This window comes from Bubalus bubalis, chromosome 16, assembly GCF_019923935.1.
Source record: "Bubalus bubalis isolate 160015118507 breed Murrah chromosome 16, NDDB_SH_1, whole genome shotgun sequence".
NCBI lineage: Eukaryota > Metazoa > Chordata > Mammalia > Artiodactyla > Bovidae > Bubalus > Bubalus bubalis.
This window is the reverse complement of record NC_059172.1, coordinates 19,415,058-19,442,263: the sequence shown is the minus strand read 5'-3', so window position 1 is coordinate 19,442,263 and position 27,206 is coordinate 19,415,058. Positions and strand designations below refer to the sequence as shown.

Below are 27,206 nucleotides of genomic sequence, written 5' to 3'. Positions count from 1 at the left end.
GAAAACATAATAAATAGAGTAAAAAAGTGACAAATTGGAGAAGGGTGTTGCAGTTTTTAACCACAGAGGGTTAATATTTCTAAAAAGTACAGAATAAGAAAACTATCAGCTGGGCAAGATATAGGAGTAGAAGATTTGCAGAAAAAGAACTACAAATTGCCTTTAAACACATGAAAAGTAATATTTTGTACTAATAAATACACAAACTAATACTACACTGATTTATTATTTCTTACCAATCACTTTAATAGAAATTTAAAAGTTTGATAAGTTATCCTGTTGATGAGACTAGAGGGAATGGGAGGAAACAGGCACTCTCAAACACTGCTGGGGGAAATGCAAAATGGTGTAAGCCCTTGTTCAGTTGCTCAGTCATATCTGACTCTTTGCAACCCCCATGGACTGCAGCACACCAGGCTTTCCTGTCCTTCTGTGTCTCCTGGAGTTTGCTCAAACTCATGTCCATTAAGTCGATGATGCTAGGGAAGAAAATTTGTCAATACCTAGAAAAATTACATTTATATTTACCCTTTGGCCAGGCAGTTCTATTTCTAGGGATCCTATCTCAAGGCAAAAATAAGAAAAGATACACATGTGAGGCTATTTATTACAGCAGTGTTTGTAATAGCAAAAGGTAGAAACAGTCCAGCTGTGGTCAGCAGAGTTTGATGAATAGCATAGACTATACCCACAGCTATAAAAGGAATGAAGAGTAACTGTATACTATTGTAGCGTGACCTTCAGGGCAGAAAACCAAGGTGGAAACTGGTAGATACAGTATGTATCATTCACGAAAAAAAGAGATAGGAGTACTAATATATGGAAATTTTAAAACAAAAAAAATTAACAAAAAAAAGTGGTTATCTGTAGTGCAGTTGAGGAAACAGTGTGGTGAGTGGAGAGAGTAGACGCTAGATTTCTCTGAATGTATCTTGTTTGTCTCCTTAACTTTAGAACATACACATATTTTGCATAATTTTAACACAATTTAATTTTAAAAGACTCCTAACCGTGGAAACCAGATGAAGCAGAAGGGCCTAATTGTATGCTGACTAACTGATACAACAACCATGCAGAGAGGGGCTATTTCAAATGTCAGTAAACTTGACTGTATATACCTGCTAAATTGTAACTGAAAGACAGTGACATCTCTAAAAATATAAACTGTTTAGAGTAATTGTATTATAGTGGTTATGTTGGTTGTCTTTGTTACTCTAAGATTTTTTTAAAATGTGTTTTATGGGATAAAGCAGATGAGTGATTAAGCTGATATTATTGGGAACCCAGCCTTTGGGTGTGTTTTAAAGGAAAACATATGAAAGATGGCTACGGTTAAGGAAAGATCCTGTGCTGATTAATTTTCTAGCTCTTTTCCGTGGCAGGGCCTGGAAAAACGCCAAGCCTGCTAGCGATGAGCACCCCTAACAATGAGACTATACTCGCTAAATGCCATTTCCTGCTGAAGTTAACCAGAGCTTCTTGGAAAATAGCTGCTTCCAGGTCTGTGGCAGGCAGTGTACAAGATGGAACGTGAAAGTCGCTCAGTCATATCTGACTCTTGTGACCCCCATGGACTGTACAGTCCATGGAATTCTCCAGGCCAGAATACTAGAGTTCTGTTTTCCAGGGGATCTTCCCAACCCAGGAATTGAACCCAGGTCTCCCGCGTGGCAGACAGATTCTTTACCAGCTGAGCTACCAGGAAAGCCTAGGAATGCTGGAGTGGGTAGCCTATCCCTTCTCCAGTGAATCTTCCCTACCCAGGAATCGAACTGGGGTTTCCTGCTTGAACATATTGTCAATTTAGAAAGCAAAGCAGTTATCAAAAACTCCTGAAAGTGAAGTCACTCAGTCGTCTCTGACTCTTTGCGACCCCATGGACTGTAACCTACCAGGCTCCTCTGTCCATGGGATTTTCAGGGAAGAATACTGGAGTGGGTTGCAATTTCCTTCTTCAGAGGATCTTCCCGACCAGGGATCGAACCTGGTTCTCCTACACTGCAGACAGACTCTTTACTGTCTGAGCCACTGGAAAAACCTTTCAAGCTAAGTTCCCCCAAAACTCCTGAGGGCATCTTAATGGACTCAGGACTCAAAAATGGGCCAATTTGAGGATCAGTAAGAGTGGTATCTATGGTGTATTTTGAAACACATTAAATATATTTGAATTCAGAGCTTTCAAAAATTCTCCTTTAGGGAATGTCAGTAAAGTAACTCATTTTGAAAACTGACGATAAGTGGAAAGACTCAAGTATTGTCCTTGCCTTTCTTCTACGAATTGTAGCTCAGAATAACCACGTGCAAAGAAATTTCTAATTAGTGGCATATTTCCCAGTTCGTAAAAGATGGAGGAATGATGGAATGGCACTGTGTCGCAATTTTGCAGACGCTGATGAATTAGGGGATATTGCCAGTGATCATCAGTGGTGTGCTATTATCACAAAAAGAGAGAAAACCAGCTAGCACACCCCACCAGCTATAAGATTGTCTTGCCAGAAACTTGAGCCAAATGTGGTCAAGCTTATAGTTCTAACACCAGTTTCCAGGAGATATAGAGGATGTATTCAGTGACACCATGAGGAGTATATCAGCATAATCCAGTTCCAGTGTAGGGACCTTATTTTGTTTATGATTCAAGTAACTAAAACATTTGGGCACATTTGAAAATTACATGTTTAATGAGATTAAGGCATTAATCATTTTAGAGGTTTAATGGTACTGTGATAATCATTTTAAAAATTTTATCTCTAAGAGATATGAGTTGAAATACTTACGTATGAAATGACAGTATGTCTGGCATAAACTTCAAAATACCTCTGGTGGGAGGATGAGCAAAGTTGTTCATGAGTCAGCTGACAGTTGTAAAAGTTTCTGAGTTGGTTTATTAACTCTCTTCATCACTTCTGAGATTTTTCTGCTAATCTTTTCTAAAGTTGTACAGTCTGTAGCCTTTGGGATATAACTTGGAGTGAGAAACTACTCTTTCCTCAGCTTTTTATAAGCTCAATGTGAATTTTGAATCTTGTTAGTAAGAGAATATTTGTTATAATAGTACCTAAGCTGTATTAGTCTCTTACTTATATAGAAACCATTTTACCAGATTTTTTAGAATGTGTTTACTGAAGTAACATTGGTTTATAGCATTGTGTATTTTATGTGTACAGACTCATATTTCTTCTCTCTATGCTGCAGTATGCTCACCACCAAAACCTTAAGTCTCCATCTATCACCATGTGGCTGATCCTCTTTACCCATTTTGTCCTCTCTGCCTTCCCCTCCCCTTTCCCCTGATTACTAGGTAACCACTATTCTGTTGTCTGTGGCTCTGTGTTTGTTTGATTTATTTGTTTTGTTTGTTATATTCTTTGTATGAGTGAAATCATATTTATCTTTCTTTGCATTATTTCATTTAGCATAATACCCTCAAGGTCCATCCATGCTGTTGCAAATGGCAAAATTTTCATCTTTTTTATGACTGAGTAGTATTCCATTAAATAATGTATTTATGTATATATTTCACATCATTATCCATTTATCTGTTGATGATCACATAAGTTGTTTTTATACAACTTAAGTATTACAGTAATTCTTGTAAATAATTATTTTGCCAGATTTTAAATACTTAGTATGGTGCTTAAAAAAATAAGACTAAGTATATGGAGGCCAAAGAGATGAGGATGCTACAGTGCTCATGGTACAAAAGAACAGAGGAAAAATTACTGTGGAGGAAGCTGGAGAAGGAGACGTTTTATTTTTCTGGCAGCTGGTTTCTTTTCCTCTTTTGTTTCTGTTGTCATTGCCATGTACCAGGTATTGGCTGTGGGATGGCTTCTTTAGCCATCTCCCTGTACTTTACTCCTCCTACAACATATTAAACTTTTGGACAGTTGAATTTCCATTAGGGTTTGTTGAACAGATGTATAGCGATATTGACCATATGAGTTCCCCGTAGCCATTATTATGCCTCAGATTGAGAAATGATAAACCAGGCATTAAGCATGTAAAGGGAAGAGGAAAGAGTGAGCTGAGAATGAAGGACATGGTCTGGGAGGACTGACCCCAGCGGGTAGCCCTGAAAGGACTTCTGGGGTCTCTGTGTGATTCAGTGGGCACAGATGTCATCCAGACAAATGCTGGTATTGAATGGTCCACTCTAGTGCTTATGAAGTGGTATAGAGAGGGTTTAGGCAGTGGGCAGGAGTTCAGAGTATGACGGGGCTGTGCTGTGGTTCTAGGAAATGAGCCATTCATGGCAGTGACAAAAGTGTTGGGGCTGGGAAGAAGGCTGCAAGTGGAAGTACAAGCTTGGAAGTATGAGAGAAAAGTGCCCAGTTCTTGTGGGTAAGGGGCAGGACTGGGGTGCTCGAAAGGCAATGAGACAAATGATAGAATGGGCCTTGCAGCGGGAGTTTGGATCTGTGGGCTGGGCCAGTACAGGAGATGAGAGGAATGACACAAGAAGGCTCTTTTGTGACCCCGTGGACTGTAGCCTGCTAGGCTCCACTGTCTGTGAGATTTCCCATGCAAGCCTACTGGAGTGGATTGCCAGTTCCTTCTTGAGGGCATCTTCCCAGCCCAGCAATAGAACCCAGGTCTCCTGCATTGCAGGCAAAATCCTTACCACCGAGCCACCTGGGGAGCTCTCTAAAGCCATATGCTAACAGACAAATATATTTGTTTGACTTGGAATTTAAAATGCCTACTCTGTTGAAAATGTTCTCTCATAGGCCTCTTCTCATGAGGCTTTGGGGGTTCAGATTTGTAGTAGTTGCCTTTTCTGGAAACCCACAAGTAGAGGTGAAGCAGTCCTGGGCTGATAATCTTCCTGGATTACTTGGCAGATGCCATTGTTCTGGAAAACATAGTCTCTAAGCCAGTTCACACAAGATTCCCAGATAAAGTCCCACTTTAACCACAAATTCACAATTCCAAATTTAGTAATTGACATAGAAGCTCCCTTTTAGGAGCCAAAGTCATTAGACATAACAAGCAGCAGAATTAGACCTCCAAAAACTTCAGTTAATTGGAATTACTGCATATATCAAAACATATGTTTGAAATGATAAAACTTGTAAGAGAAGGAATTGAAACTATGAAAAAAGACAAACACAATCCAGACAGATTTGAAAAGGACAAGTAGAACTTCTAGGAATGAAAAATATTGTCTCCAAAATTAGAAAATGTAAAACTCAGGTTTGGGTTAAAGTGTAGACGTGACTGACAAAGTTTTTGTGAAGTCCAACCTGAGATTAGTCTGCATGCAGCAGTGAGATAAAGCAGTAGAAAATATAAAAGAGAAGCTGAGACATGGAGAATAGAATGAGAATCCTCTACTAACCCAATAGGAAGAATTCCACAAGGACAAAAAGAGAGAATGAGGAAGAGGTAATAACCAAAAAAAAAAACCTGACAGAGACTTTTCTAGAATTTGAGAAAGACAAATGTCATGTAAATGAAAGAAACAGTGCTTCATTAGGAAGCATTTTGAGCCATTGGCTCTGCAGGGTTGCTGCCACCTTTTAAAGTAATTATCAGTATCTAAGAAAGTTCCACCTTTATTAATAATGCAGTCAGTTGGAATCTATTTTTAAGTTTCTTTTTTCCTGATGAATTACAGAGCTTTGGCTGTTTCCATATTCAGCATGACAGAGTGTTGGTGTCATTAAATAATGATTCAGACACAGACCAGCCTTTTAAGATTATTATAAAAAGGTTAAATTTCTTCACACTTTGAGACCTGAGGGGCAAGTATTAATAGATAAGAGGGTTCTTTGGACCACATTTATCTCTTGATCTTTCAGCTCACTGGCAGTCTGATAAGTTATTCACAGCCATTAGAATATGGTGAGTATGATGAAGAGCCAGGAGACAAATGGTTTCATTATTCTGTTCTTTTTTAATTTTGATTACATGTGCTGTTTTCATATAGGACAAGCCAGGATGTACTTGAAGCCCTTGGAGGCTGTTTCCTTGATGGTTGCTTTTAAAATTCTGTGTTCTACCAGCTGAGGAGAAATGTTTACCAGTACACATAAGTAATAGAGAGAAGTCTAAATCCTTGATTCTCCATAATTCACTGGCTTCTTTTTTTAAGTTCATCACCTTTATGAATTTTTTTTGGTGTGTGTGAGCATAATTTAGTTCTTTATGTATTGTACACATGGGTAGGATTATATATGGCTTAGTGTGTTTAGTGCTTGATACACAACTTGGTTCTATCATTATGTGTTAAAAACATTTATATTCTGTAAGAAAACTTTTTATATAATTTTTATCTCACTAGCTACATTTTAAAAAAATTTTTATCTTGAGATCTTTATTGTATGGTTACTGTTTAAAACACTGAGTTTAAACTTTCAGACATTTAAGAGGATTGAAATTTTTTTCATGAAAAAGAATAATGTGTCTAATTTTGAATCTAATTTATTTTTAAGCTAAGGCTAATGATCTGATGGTGGATGGCGGTTGGGTCTTACAAACTAACATTTCTTGAAAATGGGAGACTGTAATTCACAACTGTTACGTGTGTGTGTGGTAAGCCAAGGCACTAAGAGTGCTGTGTAAAAAACTCTGGCCTGGATTTGTCCTTTGGGGTTCCCACTCTGCCATGAAATATCTGGAAGTGAGTTTAACTAGATGATATATAAGATAAATCCTTGACTTCAGAATTCTGTGATAACTCAGTTTCCTTCTCTTTTTTGAAGTCATAGTGTTTCATAACCTCCTCAGGAGTCTCATGAGTGTCATATGAAATCTGCCTCATTCATGGAGGGTAGGGAGAAATGGAAGAAGGAGGCTCCAGTTTGATAACGTGCCAAGTTTAATAAGCAAGGGGACTTTCATGAGAGGCCACAGGCTGGGTTGAACCGCACACCACCAGCAAGAATCTTAAAAGTATACAGAGGCCTACACTGGGCTCAGTCACATACACTGTCCAGGTGATCTCAGCACCAGAATTCTATCTCATGGCTATGTTCATGGACAGCTTCTAGGGCTGGGAAGGCAAACAGAGTGCACATTTCACAGACAGGGAGTGGGTGAGGGACTTCCATTCGCTCTTGTACAGCCAAGTGGTCACAGCCTCCTGATAACCATTATCATCACATGGAAACATGTAATGATACCGCATATAAATTATTCCCATCTTTGTTGATCTAATGAGTGTTAGAAAAGTAGTTTCATAATGAATATTATGATACTTAATTTCAGTCTGAGGATTAAGTAAAGAATATGCATCATTAAGTTAGTAGAGGAAACAGTTCAAAAATGTACAATTTCCAAATCTGTTGAAAGGTGAATTGTACTGCAATTCCACATTTTTATTTCAAGTTTGTTATTTGATGGGGGAAGTGTGCATCAGATATTTTTATTTAAAGTGTATATAGATTATTTTTTCATCAATTTAAAGGTCAAATCATGGGGTCGCAAAGAGTTGGACATGACTGAGTGACTGAATGGAACTAAACTGGAAGGTCAAATCTGTTAAAACAACAAAAAGGAAGAAAATATTTTTGTTCCCTCGTATTGTGAGAGCATATTTAAGAGTATGAAAAACATTGTTTTCTTTCTTGAACTATTTAAGAGCATATCCTGAAACACTGGAACAAGTCTAGGCTGAGATACTAACAGTTTTGTGTGATACTTGGCCACATCTGGAACCCACGTAGAACTTGCTTTACAGCCATGTTACTGCTGCCGCGCTTGGTGTTTTTTATCTGTCAGAAACTGTCATTGCATGTGGGCTTTGCTTCTGTCATGTGACTGGGAATCTTGAATATTTCAAACAATTTTTGAGCAAACCTTAGACTATACCTAACTAATATAGTGTATAGAATTCAGAAATAAAACTGTCTTGGATGAGTTGATCACTGAATTGTTATAACCAGGTGCTACTGGAAAGTTAAATGGGTCTCTGGCTTTTATTGTAGGTGGCTTCGGTTACTGTTTTTTTCTGGGGATTTGTATACATGTTTGGATGCTAAAATGGAAAAATTTTTAAATGTGTGTTTCACACATAACTTCAATGTTGTTTCAGTATACTACTATTTTAACAGCTTTTGAGGTATAATATACACACTGTAGTCTTCACCTATTTTAAATGCACAATTCAGTGATTTTTTAGTGAATATATAGAGTTCTGAAACCGTCATCAAAATCCAGTTTTAGAACATTTCTATCACCCTCCAAAAAATCCCTAATGCTTGATAACAGTCACTTCTTTCTCTTATCACTATCTTGATCTGCTTTTGTCTCTAAAAATTTGCCTTCTCTGGGCATTTAATGTAAATAGAATCATGTTTTATGAAGCCTTTTGTGACTGGCTTCTTTGATTTAGCGTGATCTTGCAGTTCATCCATGTTGTAGAATGTATCAGCAATTCATTCCTTTTATTGCTGAATCACATTTCATCACTATGAATAGCATTTCAGATTTATTGTTAATATTTGTATTATGTCAGGATTCTAGAGTTGGTGAGTGGAATTACAGATTATGTTATTCAGCAGAGCTTTCTGTGGTGATGGAAGTGTTCTGTGTCTGCAGTGTCCAGTGTAATAGGCATTAGCCACACGTGTGATGGGCATTGCAGTAATAAAATGTAAGAGCAGAGGGATGTAGGGAGGTTAACTTTGCCTAGCAGCTTCCTTCTCAAACAACTACTCATGCCTTCAGCCCTCAGAGTAGGACTTCAGATGGCCTAGGAGTTGAGTTGCCGGGGCCATGGGGCGTACAAATGGTATCTTTTCATGTGTGGTGGAAAGAGTTGGCAAATCCTGACTAGGGGCCCCTTCTCTATCCTACGGCTGCCTGGGCACTGACTGGATGGGACTTCTTGGCCTGCTTGTTAGTCTTCTTCCTCAGTCAGACTAGAAACTTCTTGAAGCAGGTCTATTTTATTATTATTTACCATCGGGCCTTGCGCAGTGTCATTCACATAGGGGCAGCTAGTAAATATTTGTGTTGATAAACAGTTATTTTTGTCTCTCATCATAGTTGTCATCATGGTTCAATTTAACACTAAGACGAGGTGTTTTCTTTAATGTTCATGTAGAGGTGACTTGCTTGGTCTCCCGCCGCTACCACCACACACACCTTTTAAGTAAAGACTTGGATTCTTCACATTCGGCAGAACAGAATTATTTTGCCAAAGTCATAGAATGTGCTTAGTTGATACAGATCACCACTAACTGTCTGGTCTGGACACACCCAGAATCTGAAAGAGAAAGGGACGCCTGCCTGCGCGTACTCCAGTCCTCAGCCGCCCACCGGGACAAAGGCTCAGCATGATGACGATGCTGGCTTCGGTGCTGGGGAGCGGCCCCCGGGCGGGCCTCTGCTCTGGCCCCTCCTGGGGCCCGCACTCTCGCTCCGGGCCCGCTCCACCTCGGCTGCTGACCCGCACCGCGAGGCGATGGCGCAGGAACACGGCGAGGCCGCCGGCTCCTTCTACAGCCAGTCAGCCCTCCTCCTCGCGGCCGCGGAGGAGCCGTCTGTCGCCTCGCGCCGGCCCTGGTGCTCTGTACCAGCCTCTCGGGCTTCTCCTCTAGACTGAACTCGTTGTGCACAGAGCCACATCTTACTGTTGGGTCTACACCCGTGCTTACTGATGAATGCCTTATGTACTAAACGAGTGTTGAATGATCTGTCTGAAATGATGAGTACGCACGCAGTAGGGAACTAGAATGAATCTTGGTTCTCAATGGTCATTCATAACATATCTAACTTCTTAATCTAAAGATGTTGTGCTTTTTGAAGAGGTATGTGAAGAGTTAACATTGGCAGTTTCATGACTTTTTTTTTCCTAATGGCTGTACATTCAAAATCTTCCTTAGAGTTAGAGAGAGATTAATAAGTAACTTGGTCAAAATTACCAACCAGTAAGTGTCAGGGCTTGGAATAAACCTGTGTCTGTGTTGGAAGAGCTCTTTGTAACTCCTGTGCCTTGCAGGCTCTCCAAGTTATAGCGCTAAATTGTAGACCAAGGCTGAAACTGAGTATATTTGGAATCCTCATGGCTCAAAATTCTTCTTTGGCGTTCACTTTATCTTTGATTATTGATGTGTATGTAGAACCTTAGTTGTGTGATATTAGGGGTAATGTGCCTTACATAATAATACAATGTTTTAAACCTTGCTGTGGTTCCTGGGGAAAGTTCACCACATAATTAGACGCCTCTCTCTGTTTCTTTACATTTTATCTCCCTCTCAGGACTCTCATATAGCTAATATATATGTCTGTTTTTTGTGAATGGGTGTACATTTAATTAAAATAAAAAGGAGACAGGATACATGAGTTTTTAAATGTCAGAAACATGCTACAAATCAAATGTAGAACTGAAAGAAACGGTTCAGCTTTGTTTAAAGGACAGTTTGATGTATACCTTATAAGGAAATGAGGAGTTGTGATATTACTTCAGTTTTTCCCTGAAATGTTTTCATCTCACACTCATTATGTATGAGGCACTGCCTGGAGTCCTGGGGAATGAGGCATAGTATGAAACACCTGAGGTGCGTCCTATTCCTATTGTGAAGTTCATAGTTTGGTAAATAGAGGAAAACCCATTTTTAAAAAATAATTAATAGCAGGAGTGTAACATTTCATAGTGCAACTTGTGATTAATTACAACTACTCTAGGGATTTAGGAATAGGAGCAAAATGATCTAGGTTGATCTATGGCTGAGATACAATTTGTGAACGATTTTCAAAGGGTGTTTGGAATTTGAAACAGGCAAGCACAAATGACAAAACACTATTTTACAGTTTTCCTTTGGGCAGAATTTCTTTCCTGGGTGTCTAAAAGAAGGATTTAAGTGCCAGGTTGCCTCTTTCAGTTATTTTTTCCACGGTTACAACAGAAACGTATTAGGATGTGATTCCTTTCCATTTGTAATGTAGCCTGTCCTAACTACCCTGAAATGTGTCAGATAAAGAAGTAATGTGAGATTGTGTACTCTGGCACAGCAGCTTTCTCTGAGTGACAGACAGGATTCCTTTTTGGGTCTGATTCGTGCTTACTTCACTAGCCTAATCTCTCATAGCTTCTCTCAGGTACTATTGGCCAGATCCTTTGAAGGTCCCTGTTCCTCTTTTGCCTCGGGGGGCTTTGGGTATGCTGTGCTTTCTGCCTGGATCACTTGCCCCTTTACTAGATTGCCTCCTCCTCATCTTTTCAGGTTCAGATTTTTCTTTTTTTTAAGAAAGCCTTCTCTCATCTACCAAAAACTGAATTAGATGCCCCTCTTGAATGTTGCCATAGCATCCTGATTTCACCTAATCCCACTGTAATTTCCACTTAATTTGTCACAAGATAGTAATGAAGTTTCATAAGGTCAGAAATCTTAACTGTTTTGTTTTTTGTTTTTCCCTCACTGTTGAATACTCAGTGCCATAATATATTTTCAATAAATATTGGTTAAGTAGGAAAATCTCTCTGGGGTTAGACAGAGAGAGCCTATTAGGTGTTCAGTAAATATCTAACAGATACTTTATTTCATTAAAATAGTTTGTATTGGTTGTTCTGAACTATTTTAACTGAGGTATATTATAGCCATCTATGTGAAAATCTTGGTATTCAGTGAAGGAGTTTTAGTACAGTGAACTTCTAGAGCATATTTGTTATTTCTGCGTTTTAGATTTTCCTGTATGTTCTTTTATTGAGTATGTCTATTCATATTGCTATGCCAGCTATTTTTGGTGGGTATGCAAGGGGGTGTGTTTCTGTGTTTTGTATTTTTCTTTCTCTTTTTATTCTACTTTGTTTTAGGTCTGTTTCTTATAAGCAACATTTACCCAGATTTTATTTTTTTTATTTGTTTTGATAATCTCTTATAGTAGGTGGTTTTAATCCATTTATATTAATTGCAGTTACTGGTATGTTTGAACTTCTGCCATTTTTGTGTTTTCTATTTTTATTCTTTGCTTTTTTCTTTTCATGCATCTGCCTTTAATTAGATAATACATTTTGTTATTTTCTATATTTCCTGCTTTTATGAATGCTGTAGGTTGTATTTCCATTTTTATATTTTTTGGCATATACCATTAAGTTTTTAGGATACATATTTAATTATATTTTGCCAGTGGAATGTAGAAGTATCCAGTATTTTTTTTCTCCTGTCTATATCAAAGTTCTGTATGTTTTATCAAGCCAAAAATAACTTTGCCCATCTTGCTATTTTTTTAGTGTTTGTGTTGTAAACTTTTTTAGCCCCTCGGACATTTCCTTGTAAATGATCACTAGTTAGCGCGTCCTTGTTTCCTGTGCTAGCTTGTGTTGCGTCGGCCATGTGGCCCCTCTGTCTGCTTTTCTGTTTAATAAACTGCATTTTGTAGTAGCTCATCAATAAGTGGTACATTTTCTTAGCTTTTATGTATTTAAAGAATACTTTTCCTTCATTCTTGAATGGTGGTTTGGCTGCATATAAAATTCTAGACAGTTATTTTTCCCCAGCTTTTTGAAGATACTACTGCATTGTCTTCTGACTCTATTGCAGCTGCTGAGAAGTGTGCTCTCAGTCTGTCATTCCAGTGAGGTAATCTATTTTTTTTCCCTCTGATAGCTTTTAAGATTGTGTTTCTGTTGTTGACTGTATGCAACTTCTATACGGTGTATCTACAATGTGGAGTCACGTGTATGCAGTAATTCTTTTTATCAAGATATTACCTGCACAAAGTGTAAGCTCAGTTAATTTTTATATGCACATGTATCCAGGTTACTAACACCATGTCACAATGCAGAATATTTCCAGCAAGTTCCAAGACTCCCTATATCCCCTCCTAGTCGATACATCATAGATCACCACACTGTAAACTCATTTAGTACTCTTTCATTTTGAAGATACATATCTCTTTTCAGCTCTAGGAAATTCTCAGCAATTATCTCTTCAGTTACTGTTTCTCCACTATTCTCTCCCATCTCTTCCCTTGGAACTCCTTTGGACAAATGTTGCAGCCTCAATTTATGTCCTAGCTGCTCTTTTCTACTTAACTTTTTGTCTGCTCATATTAAGTTCCAGGTAGTTCACTGAAGCTATCTTTAATTTACTAAATCATTCTTTCACTACCTCACCTGTAGAACATATCCATTGACTTTTTTTTTTATAAAATTTCATTCACTGTATTTTTCATTTCTAAAATTTCCAGTTTAGTTTTTTTTTTCCCTTTCAACTTGATAATGTTTTGTTTCTGTACATTATTTTTCTTTTTCAATCTCTTGTTCTTGTGATGGATCTTTTATCTTTGTTTGTTCCTGAACATCCTTAAGATACTTATTTTAAAATCTTTGGTGGGTTGCATTAAACAAGTTGCATCTGAAATGAATTTCTGAGTCGATTCCTGATTTCTGTGGTTTTCTTTCTTGGCATTAAATTTCTTAATGTTTTGGAACTTTGTTTTGCCATTTACTTTTGAGGGGAATGTTTTTGTTTTAGTTTCAATGTCTTCCCACCTGTTCCTGAGTCTCCCCTTCCCCGCCCCTCAGTCTAGGGATGTTGCTAGAGCTTGTTGATACTTGGTATACTGGCAGATGCACTAATGGAACCAGAGGGTGGCTTGGCTCTGTTCCTGGTCTTCAGGTAGTTTTTGTTCCCTTATTAGTACCTTATTACACCCACACTTCTGATTTAAAGTCATAGTCCTAGTCAGAGGTTTGGGTTCCTTATTTTATCAGTCTCCTGTTATAAGTAGAGCCATGATCCAGCCCTAACCTTAATCGATGTGAGTAGTTCCCTGCTTTTAGTTCCCTTTGCGCCAGAGAAAACCACTATGCATCACCCTTCCTGTGTACCACCTGCTTTTAGATCCAGAAGCCAGCAGGTCAGGTTCTGCTCTGCATTTTTGAATATCCATACCATTTCTGTTGCACAGAAACATTTCTTATTTGACCTTAGCTGTGTCTTTGATTTTCTCTCATCATGCTTCATATGTTTTTATTCATTTTTGCTCTGTGCCAGCAGGGTTTCTGAACTCGCTTAAGATGTTAAAGAGGTGGTATTTATTGTAAAACTGTTTTCTTAAGGAATAATAGTCAAAATATATTCAAAAGAAAGGACTGTGGAGTCTGGAATTGATTTGTTCAGAGGAGGATATGCATCCCCTACTATTCTCCATAAAATGTGATTTAATATTTGCTCAACAATTTCTGTAATCACTTCTTTATTATAAGAGATATAACTTATGTCATTATTGGGCTTTTGGAAAATGTGACAAAGCATACATATACACATAAACAGAAACACACAGAAACATACACACAGTATGAGAATTACTTGTCATTCCACAGCCCAGAAACAGCTGTTGAGTATTTTGATACTTAATATCATGTTTAAACACTTTATACCCACCAACTCACATAACTAATATTCATATTTAAAAAACAAAACAAACCCAGTCTTGTTTTGTAGGTGAAGCTGTGAGTGCTGGAGATGCCTTATGTGAAATAGAGACTGACAAAGCTGTGGTTACCTTAGATGCGAGTGATGATGGCATCTTGGCCAAAATAGTGGTAAGTTTTTATTTTGATTATCTTCAACAGGATGAAGGTTTCTTAACTGTCAAGTTCTTTAAAATTGAGTTAGTGTTTATTTGTACCTCTTTGTGTTGTTGTGGTTGTGTATTGTATTATATCTACATAATACATTTTAAATTCAGATGTTTAAAATATTTCAGTGTTAGGTCTAATAATAATCAGTGATGATCAGACAACATAGAACTATTTCAACTATGATAAAGATGCTCAGTATTTTGGGTTCTCTAGTGGAAAATGCAGAGAAGGCAGTGGCAACCCACTCTAGTACTCTCGCCTGGAAAATCCCATGGATGGAGGAGCCTGGTAGGCTGCAGTCCATGGGGTCGCTAAGAGTCGGACACGACTGAGCGACTTCCCTTTCACTTTTCACTTTCATGCATTGGAGAAGGAAATGGCAGCCCACTCCAGTGTTCTTGCCTGGAGAATCCCAGGGACGGGGAAGTCTGGTGGGCTGCCGTCTATGGGGTTGCACAGAGTCGGACACAACTGAAGCGAGGTAGCAGCAGCAGCAGTGGAAAATGAGGAGCATTCTGAATTGAGGGAGGAGAAAAGTATTCAATGTGAAATTTAAAGACAAAGAGAACAATAGTTAAAGCTTGAGCTTGCAGTTTCCAAGTTTGTAGTTGGTAAATTTTTTTTTTAAAGAAATGTTTCACTGTAATCTCATGAAAACGAGAAATCTTATCTTCATCTATCCTCAGGACTCCCAGGCCTGAAAGGTGTATAAAGTCAGCTCACCTCCTTTCAGTAGACAAGATTATTTGAAGTTGTCCTGTGCAGAGTCTTGCATGTGGGTTTCATAGCTACACTAAGTTTCCTGATACTTCCTCATCCTTACAGTTTTATTCATCCTTTATATTTTTACAATTATTTAAAATATAATTGCATAAAAATGTATCTGTGATTATGTGCTCAGTCGTGTCTGACTCTTTGTGACCCCATGGACTATAATCTGCCAGGCTCCTCTGTCCATGGGATTTCCCAGGCAAGAATACTGGAATGGGTTGGCATTTCCTCTTCCAGGGGATTTCCCTGACCTAGGGATCAAACCCATGTCTCTCCTGCATGGGCAGGTAGATTCTTTACCACTGCGCTACCTGGGAAGCCCTAAAAAGATATTTATGTGGAATATTTCACATTCTTGCATGTTGTTGACAGTCATATCTTTTGATAGCATATTTTTCTGTTACATGAGCAAAAGAAAATATGCTGTGGGTCTAGTAAAACCAAAGTCATTTCCTTTTAGATCTAAGTTTTAATATACTGTAGTAGTTTTGAAAACTTCTCTCAACAGTCTTTGCTTTATAACTAATTAAAAATATGAAGCTGTTACTTGGAAAACTTTAGTTGTATTATTATATGCTGAAGTTAGTGTAACCCTTCAACAAAAATGTGTAGCAATACAAGAGAGGTTACTTAATTAACAGAAGGAAATATCATGTAGCCAATAAAAAGTAATTCCTAGGAAAAAATGTGATTTCATTATAAGTTAACAAAAATTCAAAAAATTTAGGAAAACGCTTTTATAATTATATATAGATGGTGATTACAGTCTTGCTAAGTAGCTCCAGTCATGTCCGACCCCATAGACAGCAGCCCACCAGGCTTCCCCATCCCTGGCATTCTCCAGGCAAGAACACTGGAGTGGGTTGCCATTTCCTTCTCCAATGCATGAAAGTGAAAAGTGAAAATGAAGTTGCTCAGTCGTGTCTGACTCTAGCGACCCCATGGACTGCAGCCTACCAGGCTCCTCCGTCCATGGGATTTTCTAGGCAAAAGTACTGGAGTGGGGTGCCATCGCCTTCTCCGGATTACAGTCTTACAGAACTTTAAATAAAAATATAAATATAGACAAGATTAGAATGAAGTGTTATAAAAATTTGAGGTTTGTCTTTGGGTAGTAGAACTAAATGATTCTGCTCTTTTTTTCTGTTTTTCTCTATATTCTTAATTTTCTATAATAGGCATTTTTTTATAATGGAATATTAGAGTTTATATGAAAAGTAAGTGAAATAAAATGCATGAAGCCTGTCTGCCGTTACATGGTATACTCACTGATAGAGTGTGTTTGTTTCTTACCTTCTAGGACAGTTATTGGATAATGTGGTATAGCAGCTAAGATTGTAGGCTCTGGAATCACACTGTTACCTGATTCATATAGATGATCAATTCTGCCAGTTATTAGTTATGCCATGATTGGCAAATTCTTCAGTGTTCCTAGTAAAGTGGAGGTAGCTGTAATACCCTAGGTTATGGGGTAATAGTAGAGATTGAGATAATGCATATATGCTCATTACAAGGTCTATCACCCACCAAGTGTTGGTAAACATCACTGTTCCCATTATTATTACACTTATTCATTCAGTCTTGGTGACCATACCCCTATTTCAGCCTGCATATTTATCTCGTAATTTGTGTTGGTTTTTGTGACTAGACATTAAGTGTCCATTCAGGCCTCTGTAGCGTGATTTGTACAGACATGCTGCACATCTCTTAGTAGTCACTTGATGTGGTCTCACTCCTGAGCCACCAGCTCACCTCCACTTTGACCATGGATATAATGCCTTCTTTTGTACATTCTATCCAGAGACTGTACTTTGGAATGTCATACTTAATATTTTATTTTTTGCATTCTAATTTGTCAAAATTCCTTTCAATTGTCATCTTCCCTATTGATAGCCATGTTAAAACACATTGTTGAAAATACTTCCTAGGAGGAAATATGAATGGAAGACTAAAAGTTCTGTACCTTTATAACTAGAAAAAAGTAAATGTTCTTACCAAAAATAGTTTCTTTTACTAATTTATGCAGCATTTTGAAAAGGAGAAACGTTGTTTGAATTAGCACATGTAATAAGCCCACTGTGTGTGCTTTTGGCAGGCTGTGTCTTTGGCCTCAGTTCTGGATTGTTTGGCTATGAAAGTCTTCCAGAATTGATAGCATTTTTCACTCAGGTGCTTGGTAATACATTTCAAATTAATAATGATGTCTTAGGTCAGGAGTACCTATTCATCTGGGCCCCAAAGCTCTGAAAAGGTGGTGTGAGGTGGTATGATTGATAACAGCTTTAGTTGTACAAATAGCTATTTCCTTGCCAAAGGCTGTATGTATGTGCTTTAGAGCCCTGTGGCTTTATTATTATTCCACATGCATTTTGGATAATAGGAATGGGAGTATATTCATATCACAGTGTGTGCAATTTTATAGGGGGAAAATGGAGGGGAGATTAAGGAGCGTCTGCCTGCAATGTGGGAGACTTGGGTTCGATCCCTGGGTCTGGAAGATCCCCTGGAGAAGGAAATGGCAACCCACTCCAGTACTCTTGCCTGGAAAATTCCATGGACAGAGGAGCCTTGTAGGCTACAGTCCATGGGGTCGCAATGAGTTGGACACGACTGAGCTACTTCACTCACTCACTCACTGATATTTTTAAAGCCTTTTACCCCTCCTCCATTCTTAACCTTCCCATTCGCAAGTTACACCTTTGTCTTTCATTCTGGAATAATTCTCATATTAACACCCATAATAAAATGATTTTTATAGGAATACATGTAAGAGAATCTTACTCTCAGAATCAAGGAGTTGGTTAATTGAGCTTATTAAAAGGTAGGTGATGATATAAAACTCCAGTTTTTAGTTTGCCCATGTTTGAAAGATTAAGAATTATAACCTGTTTTGCTCTTCATAGGGATTTATTTCCATAGTCTTATAGAGTTTATTTTATTTTCTCCCCCACCCTGATTTTATTCCTTTCTTAGTAATCATAATTTTTACATCTGAGTTCCATTTTAAATATAAAATATTAATTATTGTATTTCATTTAGAGGCAGGAAAAAAACTTGAAAAGTGAAGTTGCTCAGTTGTGTCCAACTCTTTGCAACCCCATGGACTGTAGCCTACTAGGCTCCTTCGTCCATGGGATTTTCCAGGCAAGAATACTGGGTTCTTATTCTTGATGGGAAATGGGTTGCCATTTCCTTCTCCAGGAGATCTTCCCAACCCAGGGATTGAACCCAGGTCTCCTGCATTGTAAGCAGATGCTTTACTGTCTGAGACACCAGGGAAGTCCTGGTGGCTCATTTAGAACCAGAAAAAAAGCTTAGACATTCTTAATAATATTAATAAAGAATAACTGCTGCCAGTATAGATAATTTTATGATTTATTTCCAATTAAGTTAATGGGAGAGTTGTTAAAGTCTCATTTAATCACACTAGTAAATTGTCATGTAAAAACATTAAACTGTTACACATGTATCAGTTCATAAGTTTAGTCTTAAATTTATTATTCAGCAAATTAGATAGCAGATGTTTTAAGTGAAGTGAAGTCGCTCCGTCGTGTCCGACTCTTTGCGATCCCATGGACTGTAGCCCACCAGGCTCCTCCGTCCATGGGATTTTCCAAGCAAGACCAATGAGCCACCAGGGAATCCCCTCCATTTTATTACCTTACCACTTAAAACATCCTGGAGAAGGAAATGGAGTACTGGAGTGGGTTGCTATTTCCTTCTCCAGCATGTTTTAAGTGATAAGGTAATAAAATGGAGGGGATTCCCTGGTGGCTCATTGGTAAAGAATCTGCCTGCTAATGCAGGAGACACAGGTTCGATCCCTGGGTTGGAAAGTTTCCCTGGAGAAGGAAATGGCAACCCACTCCAGTATTCTTGCCTAGGAAATCCCATGGACAGAGGAGCCTGGAGGGCTACAGTCTATGGGGTCGCGAAGAGTTGAACATGACTTAATGATTAAATAAGAATAAAATAGAATATTAAGATGACTTTTTCTGAAGAGTTTAAGATTGGCTTCAAATATATTTAGGGTTACTATATAATTTGTCATACAAGTCAGGATGCTTTTGAGGGTGAAGAGAATGTAAGCTGTTAGGATATATTTAAACATAATTTTTTAAAATTTTAGTTTATTGACTGGCAATACAGTCATTGATTTTTATTTTGGGGTAGGCTGTTACTCTTCAAAACAATTTTCAAAAATAGAAGTTTTTCTAAATTTTAACATCTATATATATTAAAACAGATTTTAAAAATTCCTTTATTGATCATCTGAATATTGCAAAAAGTAGTGCTCAGTCATGTCCAACTCTCTGTGGCCCTATGGACTGTGTGGCCTGCCAGGCTTCTCTTGTCCTTGGCATTTCCCAGGCAAGAGTACTGGAGCAGGTTGCCATTTCCTGCTGCAGGGGATCTTCCCGACCCAGAGACTGAACCTGTGTCTCTTGCATCTCCTGCATTGGCAGGTGGATTCTTTACACTCGAACCACCTGAGAAACCTATTACAAAAGCAACAGATCATAATTATTTTTGGTAGTGTTCCTCTGATTCAATCAATTACTGCACTATATCTCACTCCAGTACTGTGTCACTGGTGTTTTCTAAAGAATGGATTTTTTCACTGTGGTTTTATTTTATTGTTAGGTTCCCTCTTACCCTCCCTTATTTTTCATTAAATTGCTTGCAGTCTTCTTCAAAATTACCTTTTGTAGTTTGAAAATCATCGGTTGAAATTTGAAGTTGTGAAACCTTGCAGTTGATTCTTCTTCATAGACAGTATTTTTAATTGAGAAAATATCCTCTCAAAGCTCAGAGCAAATTCTACTAAGTGGGAAATAGTCTCAGTTCTAAATTTTTTAATACTGAAATAGATAAATGACATTAAAGTAGTAAATGAGTCTGTGTTTCCCATGAACTAAAAACTAAATCATTTATCATCTGCTCTTCCTTTTTAAGCTTCCTTGTAAAAATAGCAGTGTCTTGAGGTGCTGTGTGATCGTTTTGATCATGTCAATATAATTTACGGACACAGTACTGATGATGCTGAATGTTGTCTCTAGTGTCACACTGCGTTTGACTCCTGACTTACTAGCCCTGTGATTTTGAGCAAGTTATTTAGCCTTTCCTTCTCAGCCTCAGTTTCCTTTTCTATATGTGGGAATAATAATAGCACTTCAAAAGGTTTTTAAGAGAATTAAATGAGTTAATACTGTGCAGGAACAGTGCCCAGCACTTGAGTGGAAGGCAAACCGGTATTCAAGGACCTAAGTGTTTCTTCTCCCCTTTGCATTTTAGCTTGTCCTTGATTTGTTTTCTGCTTCATTGCTTCTTACGTATCTTCCTTTTAAACCACTTTTCCATGTGCATATAAGTTAAATATATATACATTAAAGAACAAAAATTTCAAACTATGATCGGAAAATCTGGACTGGTTTTGAACCAGCTTTTAAGTCAGTCGTGTGACTCAGCTCATTGCCACTAACCATTGTGTGTGCTCCTTCAGTCCTCACTTAGCAACTCGCAAGCTGTTCTGTTTTAAAGAAGAAAACTATTTAAATAATTTCTTAACTTACTGATTATTTTTTAATGTCAGAATCAAAACAGACAGTATTTATGAGCACCTTTAATGGAATGAACCCCCTCAAACAGTTTCTCTCCTAGGAAGTACTGCTGTAGACATTTCGTGTCTTCAGTATCTCATATCCTTGGGTAGACTGGTGAGCTTATTAGAGGGGCTGTCTTTTAGCACTTTTGCAGATAATATATTTCAGCTTGTGGGGATGTCTCTGGTAAAGAGAACTAATACTAAGGGTCTGGGCCTACGGATAGAAGTCAGACTCTGTGTGTATGTGTATATCAAGAAATAGTTTGTCGTAGGCCGCACCACCTCAGTGTCTCGCATGCTGCTATTTACACTCTAGTGCTGCCAGCCTCGTGGCTGGGCCTTTTTGTATGAATTGTCAACCTTTAGCAATGAGGGGCACTTCCTTGTCGTTCCTGCTTGATCCACGTTGAGTATATTTTTTGTTTTAAAAATAACCCTAATCCTAACCCTAACTTGGTAAGGTCCTTAATATAAGTCTCAGCTATGATTTTTTGACACAAAAATAAACAAGTGGGACTTCATCAAACAGAAAAGGTCTCTACAGCAAAGGAAACCATCAGCAAAATGCAAAGGCAACCTACAGAATGGGAGAAAATATATGTAAGTCATATATCTGATAAGGGGCTGATATCCAAAATACATAAAAAAGTCATACAACTCAATAGAAAAAAAAAAAAAAAGCAATCCAATTTAAAAATGGGCAGAAGATCTGGATAGACATTTTTCCAGAGAAGACATGCAGATGGCCAACAGTTACATGAAAAGATGCTCAACATCATTAATCATCAGAGAAATGCAAACCTAACCACAATGAGGTATTACCTCACAACTGTTAGAATAGCTGTTACCAAAAAGATAAGAAGCAAGTGTTGGTGAGGATGTGGAGAAAAGAGAACTCCTGTATACTCTTGGTGGGAATGTAAGCTGTTGGTGGTGCAGCCACTGTGGGAAGCAGTATGGAGGTTCCCATATGATCCAGCAATTCCACTTCTGATATTTACCCAAAGAAAAAGGAAACACTAACTCAAAAAGGTATCTGCACTCCCATGTTTACTCCAGGAGTATTTACAACAGCCAAGATACAGAAACTACCCAAGTGTCCATCAGTGAGTGAATGGATAAAGACACTTGGAGTATAAATACACAGTGGAATACTAAGAATGAAATCTTGCCATTTGTAACAACACGGATAGACCTTGAGGGCAAAAAGTTGAAAAAAAAAAATGAAGGAGAGAAATAAATAAATACGTCCATCTATATGTACATAAGGTATGAATTTAAATAAATACATATGTATATATATGTCATACAAAAAAAATAATAACTTGGAGAAAGACACCACTGTAATCATAATGATAGCATCTTTCCCATCTATGTAGCATTTCCTAGATGTCTGGTACTATTCTAAGTGTCTTATAACTCATTTATTTCATATAATAACTCCATGAAGTAGTTACTATTATTATTTCCATTTTACAGATGAAGAAGCAGGCAGGGTGAGATAAACCTCACCAAGGTCACATAACTAGTCAGTAGCAGAGCCTGCACCGAAACCCAAAGACCCTGTAAAAAATTGGGAGGGGAGCCTGTTAATTTAAATGACAGAGTCTAGATCCAATGTTTGAGCATTATTGAGCTGTTTTAGCAGAACTAAGTGTAAAACTCTTTCTTTTAGTATTAAGAAATCAGTGACACAAGAGAAGGAGAGTTTTGATCAAGTAAGTCAAGTGCCTGGGAAAAGACCTGGGCCTCTGAGGTGTCGTTAAGCTCCAGATACTGTCACAGAGCAGAGCGCATTCACAGTCCTAACTCGGAGCAGTAACAGAGGCCCGTTTGGTTTCTCAACACAGCTTTGAAAAGAGCATAATTTATTCTGTTGTTACTAAGTCTTCATCAATGTTAAATATTTGCTGACTACAACATAAGCAAATACCTACAGGAAACCAGCACACCTTAAAACATCTCTTACGGCACTAAGGGAATAGAAAAAGAGAAGTGATCTTTAAGTTTGTATAGTGACTTTAGTGTGGCTTTAAATGGAACTATAATGGACATTGTTTTATTTTATTTTCCATTAATATATTCAAGTTGTGTGGTAGTATACCACTGTTCATTGCATTTGGGTTTCATGTTCCATCGTGTCATTTTTTTAATGGAGAAATATGAATAGTTAAAAATAAAATTTACTTAATACTTAGATATGGTGAAAAGGAAAATGATACTAAATGCTCATTATTGCCTACTTCTGAAGATATCAATAGGTAGGGTATATACGGAATCATTTATACGATTTATTGCAATAAATGAAACAGAAGGTGAGGTGTCAGTTTCAGATTCAGTATAATATCTGATTTCAGAAACCTGTTGATATCTCTAGGATAAACCTTCCTTTTTTTTAAACATGCTTTTTATTTGAGTGCTGTTCTTTGAACTTGGATATTGATCCTGTTTCTGGTTCAGTTTTGATAGGAATTAATGTCGAATGGACTTCATATCACTTAATACTTTCTTCTATCAATTTTTTAAGAAAATTGGTCATTTTACTTTGTGATTTTGAGTTAGCAGTTCATAAGCAAGCAAACAGACATTTTAAAAGAAGAAAAAAATGTTAACCTATTAATAATCTTAACTCATCTTTTTGACATAGTTAAAAAAAAATGAGCAGTCCAAAGAAGTAAAACTTTTTTAGTAAGCGACAGACAAATTGTTCTTGGATTGTTTGTCGTTTTTCCTCAGCTGCTATTCATTAAACATCTTTATTTAGTTTTATATACCAGTTTTTTATATGTATTTTGCTCCATCAGTAGTTAGTAAATTTAGAAAGCTTCCTAACTCTCAAAACTTATTATTTTAATAGTGCACATACTAATAAGCATGAAAATTAGTGTTACTTAGAAATGTCAACCCCATTCTGTCACACTTTTACTTATAATTACTGAATTAGTGAACATCCTACAGTATATTATTCATTAAAGTATGTCTCTAATGAACCTTATTTAAAGTAATTGAAAGAGAATAATAGAAAATTTTAAAGGAATGACATTTTCTTCCAGTACTGAACTTATAATATCATCTGAAGGTTCTCCAGGGACTTCTTTTAATAATTAAATAAGATCAACCTTTTCTTTGTAAATTAACCCTGCCAAAATGCTTAAAATATATTTGCATTAAAAAATCATCTTGCCTTTATGCATTTAATTGACATTATCTGTAAAAGAATGGTTAGCTAAGACACTACCATGTTTCTCATATACTGACAGAAAATTCATGAGGTTTTACTTTATGTCTTAGATTTTGTAATTATACATACAAGGGAAAAAGAAATGTGGAAAGGACACTTACTATGGACTTCCCTGGTGGCTCAGATGATAAAGAATCTGCCTGCAATGCAGGAGACCTAGGTTCGATCCCTGGGTTGGGAAGATCCGCTGGAGAGGGAATGGCTACCCACTCCAGTATTCTGGCCTGGAGAATCCCATGGACAGAGAAGCCTGATGGGCTACAGTCCACGGGGTCGCAGAGACTTGGGCTCAACTGAGAGACTAAGCGCACACGCACGCACGCACACACACACACACACACACACACACACTTATTGTTAACCAAAGTAATTAACCAATTCCATCCATGCAATGGGACATTTTTTCCAGAGACTAAGTTTACTGAAAAGATTTTACTTTAATTTTACTGCATATGACTTACTTGAAGGAGTTAATCCCTTATGAGGTGTTGGAATTCCTAAGCCATTGTGGAAACTATCTGGGAAGGACAAATAGTTAAGATATGTACTACAACTCTTATTTTAGATTTGTACTGAATGACATCAAAAGGAAGATGGTAATGGTAGCTCTTACGTATTTGAAGCCTGTCAGAAAGAGGAGAGATTCTCTTTTTTTTAATTTCAGGAGTTAGCATTAGTAACGAAGGAGGAGAGTGGTGAAGGAAGGGATAAGTGAGGGAACTTAGGCAAGGAACATGGTGAGTGGAAGGGAGGAGGTAGGCTAGCTCAGATGTAGATTTTAGCTCATTTTAAGAGAGATTTCTAACAGGTACAGAATTATCCAAAGAATAAACTACTTCACGAAATCATGAATCTTTCTCTGCAATTATTTTCTGTTTTAAATATAGGTGGCAGAAGGATCTAAAAATATACGGTTGGGTTCACTGATTGGTTTGCTAGTTGAAGAAGGAGAAGATTGGAAACATGTTGAAATTCCTAAAGATACAGGTCCTCCACCACCAGCTGCAAAACCATCAGTGCCTCCCCCCTCAGCAGAACCACAGATTGCTACCCCTGTCAAGAAGGAACACCCACCAGGAAAAGTGCAGTGAGTATGTTTATCTGAATAATTGACAGTGAAATTCACTCAGTCGTGTCCAACTCTTTGAGACCCCGTAGACTGTAGCCTGCCATGCTCCTCTGTCCATGGAATTCTCCAGGCAAGAATACTGGAGTGGGTTGCCATGCCCTTCTCCAAAATGGCACATTCTTAAATCTATTTTCGGATCTAAATGTGAACATGGTAAGTATTAGTTGCTCAGTCGTGTCTGACTCTGTGACACCTGGACTGTAGCCCACCAGGCTACTCTGTCTATGGAATTCTCCAGGTAAGAATACTGGAGTGAGTAGCCATTTCCTTCTCCACGGAATCTTCCTGACTCAGGGATTGAACCCAGGTCTCCTACATTGCAGGTAGATTTTTTACCATCTGAGCCACAAGGGACACTTATTTGAATAATGTTTGTGTTTGGTTTTTTTTTTAAAGACTGTGCAACTTTTGGAATATTTTAACCATTATCCTATTTAAAACATCTTTGTGGATTAAGTAAGAAGTTGTTGACCTTCCCTTTCTTCTCTTAGGAAACTGAAGTCTAGGAATGATTATTTTACCATCATCGTTTATTCCACAGACAAATAGTATTGAATACCTTAATATTCCAAGTACTGTGAAGGCCCTATACATCCTGTGGAGAGCAAAGCAAATATTTAGTGTCTGCATTGAATTCCTGTTAGGTTTTAAGATTCCAGAATGGAATTCAGTGTACCAAACTTCATATTGTGTTCCTATTTATGGAATCCTAATAACTGTAATGTGAATTCCAATTTCAAATGTATAACTGATATAAAATGGAATTAGAATTTTAACACACATTTCTAACTACCCTGTATTTGAGTTTCTGACAAGTATTAGAGCTCGATATACAATATATATGTGTATATATATAGTACACACATATATATACACACAATGGAATGTTAGTCTTAACAAGGGAAGAAACATAATATGACACATAATATGGATGAATCTTGAAGATATGTAGGTAAAATAAACCAATCACAAAAAGACAAATAATGAATGATTTCACTTACAAGTTACCTAGAGTAGTCAAATTAGTAAAGACAGAGAGTAACGTGATGGTTGCCAGGGGCTGGTGGGAGGAAGGAATGGAGAGTTATTAATTGGTGTGGAGTTTCATTTTGGGAGGATGATGAAGTTCTGGAGGTGGATGGTGGTGATGGCTGCAGAGTGTTGTTACTGTACTTAATCCACTCAATAAAAACGCCTAAAAATGCTTCAAATGGTAAATTTTACACATATCTTACTGTAATAAAAACTACATGAAGGAACAATATAGTTTCGTATAATATTTTAGAATAGTAATTAAATTTGTATGAAAATGTCTTAGTAAAATAAACCAGATTAGTACAGATTAACTTATTTGACTGTCACTATCTGTAGGAGTTGTTTTAGCTTCATTATACATTTTTATTTTTCTAATTATCAGCAAAATTGTTGACATTTAGAATCAAATGTAAGTGTTAATTGGTTTCTTTAATTTTATATTTCCTTCTTAGGTTCCGTTTAAGTCCAGCTGCCCGCAATATTCTGGAAAAGCACGCGCTGGATGCTAACCAGGGCACAGCCACTGGCCCTCGGGGGATATTCACTAAAGAGTATGTGTGTGCTTTTTGTAATACCCAGATCCAGTGTTTATCACGACCATCTATTTCTGAAAGTGTTTAAAAGAAGGACTTATTCAGTGTAAGATTTAAAAGGAAATTCACTGCTCTTTTGTACTTTTAATTGCTTTTGTCAGCATAAAATTGTATTTTATGCAAGGGTTGTTTTTTGAATAATTGCAGCATTACTGAAGAACAGTTCTAATTTGATAACTAAGCCAGAACCTTAGAAATGATGATAAATGGATAAAATTAGTGTGCAGAGTGGTGAATCTTTGCATTGTTTTAAGTTCATATGAGCTAATGATGCAATCACATGTGTATGATCAAAG

General features: G+C 37.5%; 1 protein-coding gene across 2 annotated transcripts in view; it reads left to right on the top strand.

Moving 5' to 3' along the window:
• Positions 1-27,206, top strand: part of PDHX (pyruvate dehydrogenase complex component X) — a 73,059-nt gene that overhangs the window by 21,285 nt on the left and 24,568 nt on the right. For both annotated transcript variants that reach the window (XM_044929268.1, XM_006062371.3), the window contains exons 3-5: positions 14,397-14,497; positions 25,041-25,240; positions 26,770-26,868. In XM_044929268.1, coding sequence (XP_044785203.1) covers positions 14,397-14,497; positions 25,041-25,240; positions 26,770-26,868 — 400 coding nt within the window. The remainder of the gene's footprint in view (positions 1-14,396; positions 14,498-25,040; positions 25,241-26,769; positions 26,869-27,206) is intronic.